Genomic DNA, 14031 nt, shown 5'->3' with positions numbered 1-14031 from the left:
AACCCTAACCCTAACCCTAACCCTAACCCTAACCCTAACCCTAACCCTAACCCTAACCCTAACCCTAACCCTAACCCTAACCCTAACCCTAACCCTAACCCCAAGCTTCCTTACCATAGATTCAGCCCCGCTAAGCCTCTTGCCATAGATCACAAATCTTGTATCCACCAAGCGTTCTTTTAAGTCGACGCGAAAGTCACATGTCCGCAGGCTTGATAATCCAGAATGATTTACAGCTGAGGCTACCTCCGCCGTCCTGAGTTCGGGCCTCCTTTCAACACTTATCTATCTTGCGCATAGTTACAGTCCACGATCAACAGTGTGTAAGGAAGAATGGTAAAACTACGTAAGGTATAGGGAGTTATCTCTCGTACAGGAATGGTGCTCGTCGTAAATGAGGGTCAGGAGTCTGCAGAGCTACGTGAAAGCCGCCAACTTTTCTTCCGCTCCATCCACAACAGTTCGTTTCAACCAGTCTTATGCACCTCAAAAGGAACCCCTGGACGGCTACCGTCCATTTGAGAGATGCTGCGGATGCCTTGGACCTGGTGAGACCCTGGCTGTTGGACATGGGAGCATTTTGAAAACAGGGTAGGTTAAGCGAATGCTAGCATTTTGATTGCCCTAATCAGGGAATTTTGCAAGTTCGAAGAGCCTAATCTTATCAGGGGTGTAACTAGTGGCGACTAAACTCCAAATCTCCCAGAAAGGGCAATCGAGAAGGGTTTTAAGTTGAGCAATGAAAATGTTTTTTTCTGCATTAGGAAATGAGAGTTCACCGCCCTATTTCCAACGCTTGTTGAACGCCTGAACCTCGTCTCTGGTATCTTACATCAGTATGCCTACAAATGCAGTTATGAAACCTGTACTGCGCACGAAGGCGTGCGGCTTTCTAGCGTGTTGTGAGATTTGCCCTGTACAATGTACCTGAGTCTTGACCGCAGGTAGCCTTCGAAATCACAGAAAACGCTTTCCAACTGACGATTCAATATCATTCATATCAAACAGCGACCACCTGTTGTTTCGCTCATCATGGGACACGCTGACTCTATCGACGATGCGCGAATGGACAGCCTCGAGCTTGAGGCCGCTGGCTATAGTCAGGCGATGCCACGTCGATTTTCCAAATGGTCATTAGGCGCACTTTCGTTCACCTTGACCTGCACTTGGCTAGGGACCGGGGCGTCGCTTGGGAATGGACTAACCCAAGCGTCCACCGCAGGGGCTCTTTGGTCGCTCCCTGTCGCCGGACTCATGACTTTGATCCTTTCTGTAGGGATGGCGGAGCTGGCAAGTGCGTTTCCAGTTGCTGGGGCGCAGTACTATTGGTCGTTCATGGTGGCGAGTCCCAAGTATCGCGCGTTCGCATCTTTTCTGTGAGCGAGGCGAGATCTATCTGTGAGACGAATACACTGACAGCGGAGATTTTAGTAATGGATGGATGAGCATCATTGGCTGGTGGCTGGCATCTGGATCTGTCGCGAACTTCGTCTCCTACATGATCCTTTCCATTGTCGCTCTATGGTACCCTGAATTTGAAGCACAGAACTGGCAGCAATACCTGATATACGTGGCAGTGATTTGGCTGTCCGTGGCGATGAATGTTTTTGCCTCCGAACGGCTCCCCCACTTCAACCAGATGATTTTTGTCCTATCGGTCAGCACCCTTGGAGCGACCATCATCACGCTGTTTGTCACTGCTCGGAAACACCATGCTACAGCCTCGTTCATCTTCACGGACACGACTATCTCGTCGGGATGGTCAAACTATGGGCTCTGCTTCTTGTTGTCGATCAGCAACGCCGTGTATGGATACCTGGGCACCGATTGCGGGGCCCATCTCTGCGAAGAGATTACCAACCCGTCGAGGAATGTTCCCAAAGTTATCATCTATCCATTAGTCATGGGGCTTCTGACATCATTCCCATTTGCGGCTTCGCTGTTGTACTCAATCACCGACCTCTCCAGCATTCTCGAATCCCCCCGGTTGCCTCTGATCTCGATATACTACCAAGCAACCGGTTCGTATGCTGCTGCATCAGTCTTACTCGCCATATTGGCGTTCTGCTTTTTTGGGTGTTTGGTTGCAGTTGGTACGTACGGTAAGACTGGTAGTTGTCGCCTACGCTAATGCAAGATAGGAACAACTTGCTCTCGCACACAGTGGGCCGTCTCGCGGGACGGGGTCCTTCCACTTTCCCAGGTGTGGATGCGCATACATCCGACTTACCGAATGCCTGCCAACTCGATGCTTCTTACCGGCACCTGTGTCTCGGTATGTCTGGTCATCTCCATTGTCTCCCCTGATCTGGAATCATGGCTGAGTAAACGGATAGCTGTATGGGTTGATATTTCTCGGCTCCACGACTGCTTTTTCGGCCATGGTCAATGCGGCAATTATCTTCCTCCAAACCTCTTGTGTCCTTCCACAGGCCATCCTTTTGTACAGAGGCCGCGATGTCCTCCCTGAACGCTACTTCAATCTTGGTAAGTGGGGCAAGTATATAAACGCAATCGCGGTGCTCTGGGTGTGCTTCTTGGACATCTTGGCTTGTTTCCCAACAATCCTACCTGTGAACCCGGAGAATATGAGTTATGTATTAGTGGTTTGCGTTGGGCTGGTCTCCTTCGTGGTGATCCTGTGGTTCACCAGCAAGAAGGGGAAGTTTGAAGGTCCTCGGGTCAATACCGAGTTGATGAATGCCAGGCGGCTGGCTGCTCTGCACCCAGATCACACTTCTCTCGAGGGTCAGAACGGATACACCGCGGACGCCAAAATGAGCAGGGATGCTGAGGTCATGGGAGATAAGGAACCCACAAGAGGCTAATAGGTATCACCCATTAATCTTGTAATAACCCTTCGCCGCTACGTTTGCTGAAGATAGAATGCATGATTACAAGCAGCGTAGACATTCGATATGAGACACATGTGTAGCATGCTGCGAGGACATGTAAAGAAACCCCTTAGATGCTCTCTCGCCTTGCTCTGTCATTATCAGCCCCTGAGCACCCGTCCTCACTAAGGCTGCAACAAGTTTTGGCGAACTAAGATCCGCGCAGGGCTCATGGATGGTTCAGGTATCTAGATCGGCGCGAATGGGGGAGGGAAGGGTCCCAATCTTCTTGGCCACATTACTACCTAAATAGCTATATAATAATAACGCCCTGTAACAGGTGTAACCTATATATACCTATATCACAAGGTTTTCCTCCTTGAATTCGCAACAGTAGAAATCTCTAGTTTTTCCAGTAAAATCCTTCATATCTCAAGGGATATGTTCTCAGCTGGTCCCCAGCTATTGTATTACTCGTCAATTCCTCGAGACTTGAGCAAGTAGTTTCCGTGAGAAAAAGAAAGCACCTGACCTAGACAGTTAACGCTACCTCGCCTGCCTACTCCCATTGCATTCCTAAGAGATAACTCCCTATGAATCATTGTATCACCCTACAACTTTGCTCAGGTACTAACGCAGGAAGTCCCTAATTATCATAGTCATCCGACTCCCACTCATATTTCAGTGGCCCATACTTATTAATGGCGACCATCAAGTCCCAGCATGCAGTTGCATACCAACTTTGTATACCCGTGCTTGTAGAGTAGACTGACCAGTCACTCTTATCCTGCCTCTTGACCTCTCGTTTCTTGTATGGGTCTGTTTTGTTCCATATTCCATCAATATACTTTACCACGTCATTCGTCCAACACTTTCCTTCGTACCACCAAACACAATATTTGTCCTCTGCGTTGTCGATATACTCTTCATAGTCGTAGTCATATTCATCATACCCCGCATGGTTGTTGATGGTGTCGTAGAGGTAAATTAAGTTTTCCTCATATTCGTCCAAGGCACCTTTGCCCGAAGCATACACGCCCTCATCCGCCTTGTAATCGGCTTTATACCAGTCGTACTCATCGTACTTCGGAGGGTCGTACTTCATATACTCCCATATGTAGTCGAATGCTTTGTTCATGTAACAGTCTCCCTTGGGCATCCAAAGACAGTAGTCTTCGTTTATCTTGAAAGGGACATATTCGTCGTATTGTGGGGCTCTTGCCTTGTGCAGAGCACGGCGTAGGAGAGTAAGGCCGTCCGGGGATTGGACTCCCGTGCCTGGGGCGCCGTAAACGAGATTAGGGAGGACAAGTCCTATGAAGATAATACTATGGTGCATATGCATGTTGAAACGCTGGTGGTGATGGATAGTCTGAGGAGTTTAGGTTCAAGTATAAAATGGGAACTTGGTGATCGATTAAATAGGCATTGTGGATGCTCTCAATTACATCCCTGGATAAGGTGGGCTTCCTTCAGCTGCTACATATTAATCTTAAAAAATCAGCTTCAAATATACGAGCAATGGCGTCCAGCATAATGGTAATTATATATTCAGCCTCATGGGTATAGAATCTTGGCGACCGTATTTTCTTCTTAATTGTGTTATTTGCACAGCTCGTCAGCGAATCGAGGGTCACGATGTCTACATCTTACTGTTCATGCTTTCAGCACCCATACCTTAATGTCAGCCCAGTTTAAATAGACGCTGTATTCGGAATTCTTGCTCCCACTGGCGATCATGATTGGTCTTGATTCCGGAGCACTCGTATTCGGTGCGGTAGTATGGTTTGCCAAGGCTATTGATGTCGCTTGAAGGGGAGTTTCAGCCTCGGGAATCCCCAAGCGCTCGTATTCAATATAAGGAGAAGCAATAGCTTTGGAGGCTTACGGTGGAATTTTGGGGTTATGCTGAGGTTTGGCGGGGTCTTGTCAAGCTAATTGGTTCCTCTTTGTCTCAGCTTGCCTGGATAGAGTTGCAAAAATCATACATTCAGCTAGAATTGCTTCGCATCTCATCTACATGAGAATTAGGCCTTTGACTTTCAGAGGTCTGGGTATGAAGGCATGGAAAGTGATGTGCGATCATCGTAGTTGCAAAGGACGAATAGGGCTGGGGAGCGAGCTGAGTCCGGATGACTATTATCCATCACAACAAAAAAATAATGGTTCTACCTTCCGGGTGGCTTAGCAGCCACATTCTTGACCTGAAGCGATGTACTCATTGGGAATCATCGGTCATTGAATTAAAAATGGTGGGAGTTGCCCAGACTGGTAACAAGACCCCCCTCCAAACCGTGGTCGGCAACATCGCATTCTCATGAGGCTTTTTGAGCTAGATAGTCATCAAAATTGAGAACTGCTCGCCCCAATACCAGAGCGCTGTCGGCGCAATCATCCTTGTCCGTCCATTCCTTCGGTGAGTGACTGACGCCGTCTCGAGCACGGGCGAATATCATTGCAGTGGGGCACAAGAGTGTAGTCATGGTCGAGTCGTGGCCAGTCAACGTCTTGGACGCGATACCTTTATCTCCGCAAGCTTGTTTGACGCATTCGATAGCTTCTGGCCAGAAGCTGCCAGGCAAGAGATGAACCGTTCGGTCTGTTTTAACGTCAAGTCCATGTTGCCAGGCAATACTGTGGACCTTTTCCATGATCTTCTCTCCCATCTTCTCAAGCTCGGCTCCATCTTTGTGCATAAGGCAGAACGTGGTCTTTGTCGTGGATTGGATATTGCAAGCTCCCCAAGGGCGACTGTGCAATCCCGTGACGGTAGTCCTGCCCTTCATTTCGTACGCCAATTTCTCCAGCTCCACAACAACCTTAGCTGCTCCGACGAGGGCATCCTTGCGTCTTTTCATGTTGTACGTATTTGCATGACCATCCTCACCTTCGAAATGGACATCGTACCAGGTCATGCCCTCCCATCCTTCGACCCAGCCAACAGACTTCCCAGCCTTTTCGAGGTCTGTATTCTGCTCGCAATGTATTTCAAAATGCGCCGAAATTGGGAACTCCTCGAAAGTGTTAGGGCCATCACCAACGTAACCAATCTTTTTCAACTCGGATCCCATTGTGACTTCAGATGCATCATTTGATGCAGCTGCATGCGCATGCTCAATAGTGGAGCGCCCGGCATATACAATGCTGGATCCAAGCAAAGGGAAGAATCGGGCGCCTTCCTCATTGGTCCAGTTGATTAGTACGATAGGCGCCCGTGATTTGATACCGAGCTCTTTCATGCTGCGCACAACCTCCAGGCCTCCAATGACCTAGGATTTGTCAGTCTATCGAAATATGGTAGAGGTGTCCAATCGTAGACCTACACCGAGTGGGCCGTCAAACCTGCCCCCAGTAGCGACAGTATCAAGATGGCTGCCCATAGCAATTGGTGGGATGTTTTTATCCTTGCCCTCAAAAAGAGCAAACTGGGTTCCCGTTGCATTGACCTGCATGAATTAACAGCTCAACAGGGAGTACGGGAGTCTTTCCGCACCTTGTAATCAGCGCCTAGAGCAAGGACCTGGTCTCTGAACCAGTCTCGGGCCTTTTTGTCGTTTTCGTCTGCACAGAGCCGACTGACACCCCCTGGCGAAGGACCACTCCATTGGGCTGTATAGTGAATGTCATTCCTAAAAAACATTAGAACATTCTCTTGTAGATCTATTGATAGTAGCTAACCAGAGCCTATCGCCATTGATGGTGAGCTTTTGGGATAAGGGAGCGTTTCTAATTGTCGCATAGCCTCGGGTTACTGGGCTTCCACCTGCGAACCAAGGTCGGAATCCTGGTTTCGCAAGTCGTCCAGCGATCGTGATGGTCAAAGACCGAGACCCCATTGCTTTCTTCCAGAGCCAAGATGTAGTACAGCGACGAGACAACCTGCACGGGCAACCCTATGTCGAGAATACATCCGAACTTATTACTTATATAGACACTACAGACATTTAACCACTGCTTATTTACGATAAAGCCATCCCGTGGTTTCCCTGAAATCTATCCTCGATATGCTATCGTCTTGGTGGCAGCGGAGAACTGCGTTAGTTGGAGGGTCAGTGTGGACCCAGGCGTCTCAGAATGAAGCCCCCCAGTTAATGATGTAAATCATTCCTGTGCCAATGCTGTTATCGCTGTGATGTGCAAAGTGAGGCGGGCCAGTACTGGCTCAATCCTGCATTTTCTTATTATTGTTTTTATGCTGGCTATATGACCTACTACTGGGAGAGCGCCCGTGAACGGCTCTCCTTGCTGTCAGATATAGAATAAGCGACTAGTCATATCCTGTCATGTACCACAAAATGGTACATGATGTCCTTTTTTCTGACACTTGCGACGTCTGCGAGGATACTTCGTAAAATAGAATAGAAGCCAGACGAGTGCCTTCAATGCTTCTACATGAAATCGGGCATTGGTTGGTGCAATGTTAACGGCTATCAGAAGGTGTGACAGGAGATCTACGGCGATATTACCCTTACAGGCTTATCTAGCCATAATGCTGTGGACACAATGCATTCCATATGTTTGAGGAGTTGCAGGTTTATCTAGAAGTCGACGCGTCTGGGGTGCATGTAAAGGAACGTGCCCTACATAATGGTTGTTGGCGATCTAAGATACTGTCACGTGACATTTATTACCTTTCCCAAGCCTGTCCAACCATTCCGTCTTCTATTCCGCCGGAAAGTGTCGGTGGGATACCGAATATGGGCAATCTAGTCACTATGGTACCGGAGTATCGTGAGACTCTCTACACACCCTTAGTGTCCTCTCACTGATCAACTTTTGTCGTTTGAATAACGCACTCAGTGAGCATTATCAGCTGCATAATGTCTGATGTTTACAAAACTTCATGTTTGGAATGTCCTCAATGTTTCTACTAGCTTAACACTTATACAGAGTGGCCTGAAAGTAGAGCAAGGACGTCTTCACCTAGAATCTGCGATGTATCGTCCAAAGTGGGTAAATACTCATGGTGGCAAAGGGACGTTGAACTGTGGGTTCAAAATACCCGAGCGCTCTGTGTAAGTAGTTAGCAAGATGTTTACGCATGCACCTGTAGGCTGTAGAAGGCAAACTTTGCCATTGCATAGAAAGAAGAGTCGAGATATCGGATATTGTTCATTAATAATCTGCTTTGGTGAAGTAGTCCAGGCCACACCACTCGCTTGTTATCAAAATTGGAGCACGGCGATCGCTTGGAATAGTTAAAGCCCCATAAGAACTTCATAGTGAGATAACAGCAAGAACGTCCGACTAGATGTAGGCTCGTAATCGTCGTGATATTTACCAGCGCCTGATATCACCAACGCCCTCTCGAGTCTATATACATGTCCGGCAAAGCACTTGATTTCAGTAACCATCAAAGCTTTCTTCCCAACCTGAAGTCAATTCAGAGGACCCAAAGACTCAATCCGATCGTCAAACATGGCAGATACCGAGTCTGTGCTTCCTATCTTGCCCCAGGCTACAGGATATGGCGTCGTGATAGGGATTGGTGCATTCTTTGCCTTGTTCATGCTGGGAGTGACATACCTTCAGGCAAGTCGGTGTCATCCAACGTGGCGCAGACCAGGGCTAATCTTCTCAGAATCGCTACACGAAATACAACTCGATGATGAGCGAAGAGTTTAATACTGCCAGTCGCAGCATAAAGTCCGGATTGATCGCATGTGGAACGGTCTCGGCATGGACGTGGGCGGCAACCCTCCTCCAGTCTTCTACGGTCACCTATCAGTACGGTGTCTCGGGCCCATTCTGGTACGCAGCCGGAGCTACAGTTCAGATCTTCATGTTTTCGGTTCTTGCCTGTAAGGTGAAGCAGAACGCCCCACGCTGCCACACGTACCTGGAGATCATCGGTGCCCGATATGGAAGGGTGGCTCATGTCATCTTTGTGTTCTTTGGTCTGATGACCAATACCCTGGTAGCAAGCCAGCTTTTACTAGGTGGAAGTGCTGTGGTGACTAGCCTGACTGGGATGAATGTCTACGCAGCTGTCTGGTTGATTCCACTGGGTGTCGCTGCCTATGTCATCATCGGCGGTTTGCGTGCAAGTTTCATTTGCGACTACTCACACACTCTGATCGTGATGGTGATCATTTTATATTTCATGTTCGAAGTATGTTGTTTGCTCTTCCAAATTTTTGATCCGAAGCTAAGATTCCATTGCACAGGTATTCACCCATAGCTCATTGATTGGCTCGCCAGGCCGCCTATATGACCTATTGGTTGAGGCCGCGGAAAGTCGTCCTGTCTCAGGCAACAAAGACGGGTCCTACTTAACCTTGAAGTCAAACTTTGGCCTGATCTTTGGCGTCATTCAGCTTTGCTCAGGCATGGGCACAGTCTTTCTGGATCAAGGATACTGGCAACGTGCCATTGCAAGTCGCCCAACAGCTGCGGTTCCAGGCTATATTATGGGTGGATTTGCCTGGTATGCCATACCTTTTGGATTCGCTTCAACCCTGGGCCTCACGGCGGTGGCATTGACTGATGATCCCTCATTTCCGACATACCCTAATGGAATGTCTCCCACTGAAGTATCAGCAGGCTTGTCCTCGGCATTTGGAGCCGCCGCCGTTGCTGGTCAAAGCGGGTCTATTGCATTGCTGATCACCCTTTTCCTTGCGGTAACATCAGCAGCAGCATCAGAACTCATTGCTGTCTCCTCAATCTTGACATTTGATGTGTACAAGACATATGTCAAACCGTCCGCCACTCCACAAGATCTCATCAAAGTCTCGCATATGATGGTGGCAGTTTGTGCAGCATGGATGTCACTCTGGGCCTGCATTTGGAACGTCCTTGGTATTAACCTTGGCTGGTTGTTCCTGGTCATGGGTCTTCTAATTGGAGGCGGCGTTATGCCAGCAGCCTTTTCCATCACATGGCGTGGTCAGACAAAGGCGGCGGTGATCATAGCCCCGCTAGTCGGGCTATCAGCAGGACTGACGTCCTGGTTGGTAACAGCCAGAGCCTATTTCGGCGAAATCACTGTCGCCACTACAGGAGAAATGTATCCGACTCTTGCAGGAAACATGGCTGGATTTCTGGTGGGAATGACTACTAGTCTCATCATTTCCTTCGCCAAACCAGACAAGACACCATTCAATTGGGAAGTTACCCGGAGTATCAACGCACCGCATCATTCCAACTCTTCCAATCCGGCCACCATCGAGCAGTCAGAAGTGGGGCCTGAGCCGAAGGAGACCGCATCAGCTCCTGACAATGTGGCCAAGTCTTCTGATCTTGACCCTCACGAGAAGAATGCCAGCCCTAATGATAGCAGTGATGATGCTATCGCTGAGATAAGGACGATGGATTCAGAGGAGCTTGAGGACCTCGCTGCAATGGAAAATCCCAAAGCTCTCCACCGGACTTTCGTTATGGCACTCACGCTGTCGATCGTATTGTCGGTCTCCATGGACTTCATCATTCCAGTACCTATGTTTCTCTCGGAGTATGTTTACTCGAAGGGATTTTTCACGTTCTACATTGTCATAGCGTTCATTTGGGCTTTTGCATCGTTCTTCATCTGCAGTATATTGCCGATATGGGAAACCCGGCATTTCTGGAAGTCCATGTATGTGCTAGTCAGAAGCAAAAGCAGGAAGTAAATGAGGATTACAGTGGTTCATTGGAGGACTGAATTGAGTAGCGCAAAGAGGAGTTCCATTGTATTTGCAACAGCATCTCGAAACGAGACAAAGGGAAGGAAGCCTAGATCCTGTCATCTCGACTTCATTCATTTACAGTGGAGACAAATGAATCATGGGGCACTGCCTCTGCCCAAATAGTTACTTTTTTTCCTCCTGTACCTTCATTCCTGCCATGATAGTGGCCACCCAAGCCCACTTGTACTTCTGGCTTAACCCTCTGTCCTTCCAGTCATTGACCGGCGAAGGGAAAAAGGGAACATCGGGGGCCCTCAAACTGGGATCATGCGCTAAGATGATGAAGACGCTCTCATCGCCGTCGTATTCCTGCACGTGCCCCAGCGTGATCATAGTCTGTTCCATATCATGTCCAAACGATGGCTGCCACAACGGACCCTTTGGGTCTCGGTTCCGGGAGAGCTGTAAGTCTTCATACCAAGACCCAGGGCAGGTGGGGACAATATGTCCTTTTGCATCTGGCAGCGGCATCGATCTGGGCAAGGGAGAGTATACCGAGGGACGTATCTCACCACAGTGATGGGCGGCATCACCACCCAAAAAAACAAACGTGTCCGGACTCGTCGTCGTCCGTACAAGGGCACACAAATGTGCCACGCAGTGGCCAGGACTGTCAAGAAGATAGAAAGACCCATCCCCGAAAAAGTCGTGCGCTGAAAACTGGCCAATCTTAGTGACGTTGGGGCCTTTGGTAAAGTTGATTTCTCGGACCCTGCGACCTCTAGCACAGAAGTTAGAATAACCAGTGGAAACCGAGTGGGATCAGTTCATACGCACTCTACGTCACTTGGTAGAACTCCGCCCAAAGCAGAATTTCCACTTTCGTCTTTGAGGAAATAATCTGTGAACCCGGGACCAACAACCAAGTCGACACCAGGGCCGAATGTGGACATATCGCCGACGTGATCCCAGTGGGAGTGGCTAGTCTTGTCAAAGCCGGTCCAGGCGTCTCACATCAAGGGGACGGGCGTTGTCACTTACCTCCAAATCACTGCCTGAATGCTATCCTTTCCGATCCCTGACTCGTCCAGAAGCTCGGAAACATTCTTCTTCGCCATGGGTCGATGGCCGACTTTCTTGAAGCGCTCCACGATGGCGGGGGCTAAATTATGCCAGTCCTTCCTGATCCCCAGGTCGAATAATACCTTTTGGCCGGAAGGATGCTCGATCAAGAAGGAGTAGGAGGGAGCATCCTCCGCCACCTCAATACCAGACACCTGTGGTGTGACTAAGGCGTTCATTGGAACGTTGGCTATAGTGGAAATATCAATGATTTTGACTGAGACGGTAGAAGACGAGGCTGGAATATTCAAGGCGGGTTTGGTGACATTACGGTCACCATCGGCATTATTAGTCATCATATCTGGTTTTGACTGGGTCTCTCAAGGATTTCTGGCCCGAGACTAAGCTTGAAGACTCTGCAAAGGGGTGCTGTCCCTCGAAAAGGTCCGCCCAAAAAGGCGTGTAAAGGTCAGTAATATAATTTGGTGGATAGCAAAGCGTCTCGCCTGTGAGCCAGCTGTCGTTGGATTCTATGCTTGGCAGAGCCCATTGGAGATACTGATCGACCAGGACACTAGAGTTGATGAGATGTACTCAGTGCTTCCCCCGTAAACTAGTCCGGATGAGTGTCTCGTGCAGATGGGTTGCTTGTTACAGCTCAAGGGCCACGTACCCCGCGACGACATGGCTCGGTATTTCGGTATTTCGGTATTTCGGCTCAAGCATGGCCAATAGGCTCTGGTATCGGAGGGACATTGGATCTGCCAGATTCCCCATCTGAATATTACTCTTCCACACCAGACAGGGCTGGAAGCTGGAACCGACTGCCGCTGGCTGGGCAAAGTGCCATGAAAGGAGGAGGTAAATGGACTACAACTGTTGAGAATCAAGTAGAGTTTCTAAGAGCTAGAAAGAAAGGTCTAAACGATGAAGAGGAAACCACCTGTACATAGCGACAGAATCTGTCCGATAAGTATACCGCAGTACTCGAGGACAAGGGTCCTGATATCGAGGAACCATACACTCGCTCTGTGAAAAGGACCCGCTCTATAACGTCAATCTTGGTCGAAATGACTAACGTCTCTACACAACAGGGCCCTCAATCGACGCAACAAAACGAGGGTGCTGCAGAGAGAGGTATCAGGGAAATCAAAATAGGCATCTCAGACGGCACTCATTTATGCCAAACAGCGTTGCAAAAGGCTGGCTACACCAAAGAACAGGCATGGATCATCACCGACCACTTGGTAGACGCCGAATTGCGTGGTCACCCCTTTGCTGGACTGGCACGTGCACTTAGCATCATCGAGCATTTGAAAGTCTCAGGACAGGAAGCACACGGAACAATCGAGGTGACACGATCCGGACCGACCTATGCCCATCTGGATGGACACAACTCAGTGGGTAATCTGGTCGCATATGAAGCTACACGCATTGCAGTGGAAAAGGCAAAGACGGTTGGTGTTTCGGTAGTCGGAGCCCACGATCTGTGGTACTCAGGCAACCTCGCATACTACGCCGAGATGGCCACGCGTGAGGACTTGATCGTCTTGATTGCTTCAAATGGATCGCGCATCGTTGCCCCATACGGTGGATATGAACGAAAATTCTGCACAAACCCGTTCTGCATCGGCTTTCCAACCAACGACGTAGACCAGCCCATCATTTGGGATATTGGCACCAGCAATATCATGTATGCGCAAGTCAAGCTCGCGGAGAGACTACATGCTGGCCTTCCTGAAGGAGCGGCATTCGACGCCGAAGGCAACTTCACTACTGATCCTTTGAAGGCGCTACATGGTGCATTGACAGCCTCGGGCGGTCACAAAGGGAGCGGTTTAGCCATGATGGTGCAGTTGCTGGGCATTGCCGCCGGCAGCTCAGAGCCCACTCCAATGATGTCGGGCTTTGGATACCTGGTTATCGCCTTTGACCCTCAGATTCTTCAACCTATCGCACATGTCAAAGAGAATGCTGAAAAGTTTGCGCAAGCCATCAGGGAGACCAAGATGCTACCGGGGTATGATGCGGCGCGAATGCCATATGAGGGAAGTTGTCGCAACAGAAGAGACGCCAGGAACAGGGGTTGGATCCAGGTGGAGAAGAAGGTAATTGATGATCTCAGAGAGCTTTGTTTGTAGTACAGTGTAGAAGCAGGACGATCATAGGGGTCTGCAAAGTTGACAATTGGTCTCAGGTAGGTAGATATGTACTTTTTCCACAGGGTGAAGAGCAGGCCGTTTGCTACCTAGGTAGCTACTGCACATAGTAAGTTAGTACCTTACTTAGAGCCTGTTAAGGTGCTCCATGGGTAGGTAGGTACTAGGTACTATACAAAGTTGGCCTGCTGGCCAATGGATTGAGGAATTCGGTACGTGATTAGGCCCCCTCGGCCGCTTCCTCGGCCTTTTGAAGGGGTTTCGGGGGCGCCGAGGGGCCACTTGAAGACCCCCGGTACAGTTACTTTAGGTTGTCGACCAAGAAAAAGTACCCGAGTCCCCGGCCTGTTACCCCGTTCTCTCTGTCCA

At 49.2% G+C, this 14031-nt stretch overlaps 2 protein-coding genes across 2 annotated transcripts; one reads left to right on the top strand and one right to left on the bottom strand.

The window, feature by feature from the left end:
* Positions 1–3480: 3480 nt before the first annotated feature.
* Positions 3481–4179, bottom strand: PV10_09150 (uncharacterized protein; the record flags this gene model as incomplete). The annotated part of the gene is made up of 1 exon (XM_016374263.1): positions 3481–4179. The coding sequence occupies one exon, from the start codon at positions 4177–4179 to the stop codon at positions 3481–3483; it is 699 nt and encodes a 232-aa protein (XP_016219807.1).
* An 8394-nt stretch (positions 4180–12573) lies between these two features.
* PV10_09149 (uncharacterized protein) lies at positions 12574–13644 on the top strand (the record flags this gene model as incomplete). Its single annotated transcript, XM_016374262.1, has 1 exon — positions 12574–13644. One exon carries the CDS (start codon positions 12574–12576, stop codon positions 13642–13644), a length of 1071 nt encoding a protein of 356 aa, XP_016219806.1.
* Positions 13645–14031: the final 387 nt, after the last annotated feature.

The sequence above is a fragment of the Exophiala mesophila genome (genome assembly GCF_000836275.1).
Source record: "Exophiala mesophila strain CBS 40295 unplaced genomic scaffold supercont1.7, whole genome shotgun sequence".
Classification (NCBI taxonomy): domain Eukaryota; kingdom Fungi; phylum Ascomycota; class Eurotiomycetes; order Chaetothyriales; family Herpotrichiellaceae; genus Exophiala; species Exophiala mesophila.
Note: the sequence above shows the minus strand (reverse complement) of the source record. Positions and strands in the feature narration are given on the sequence as shown.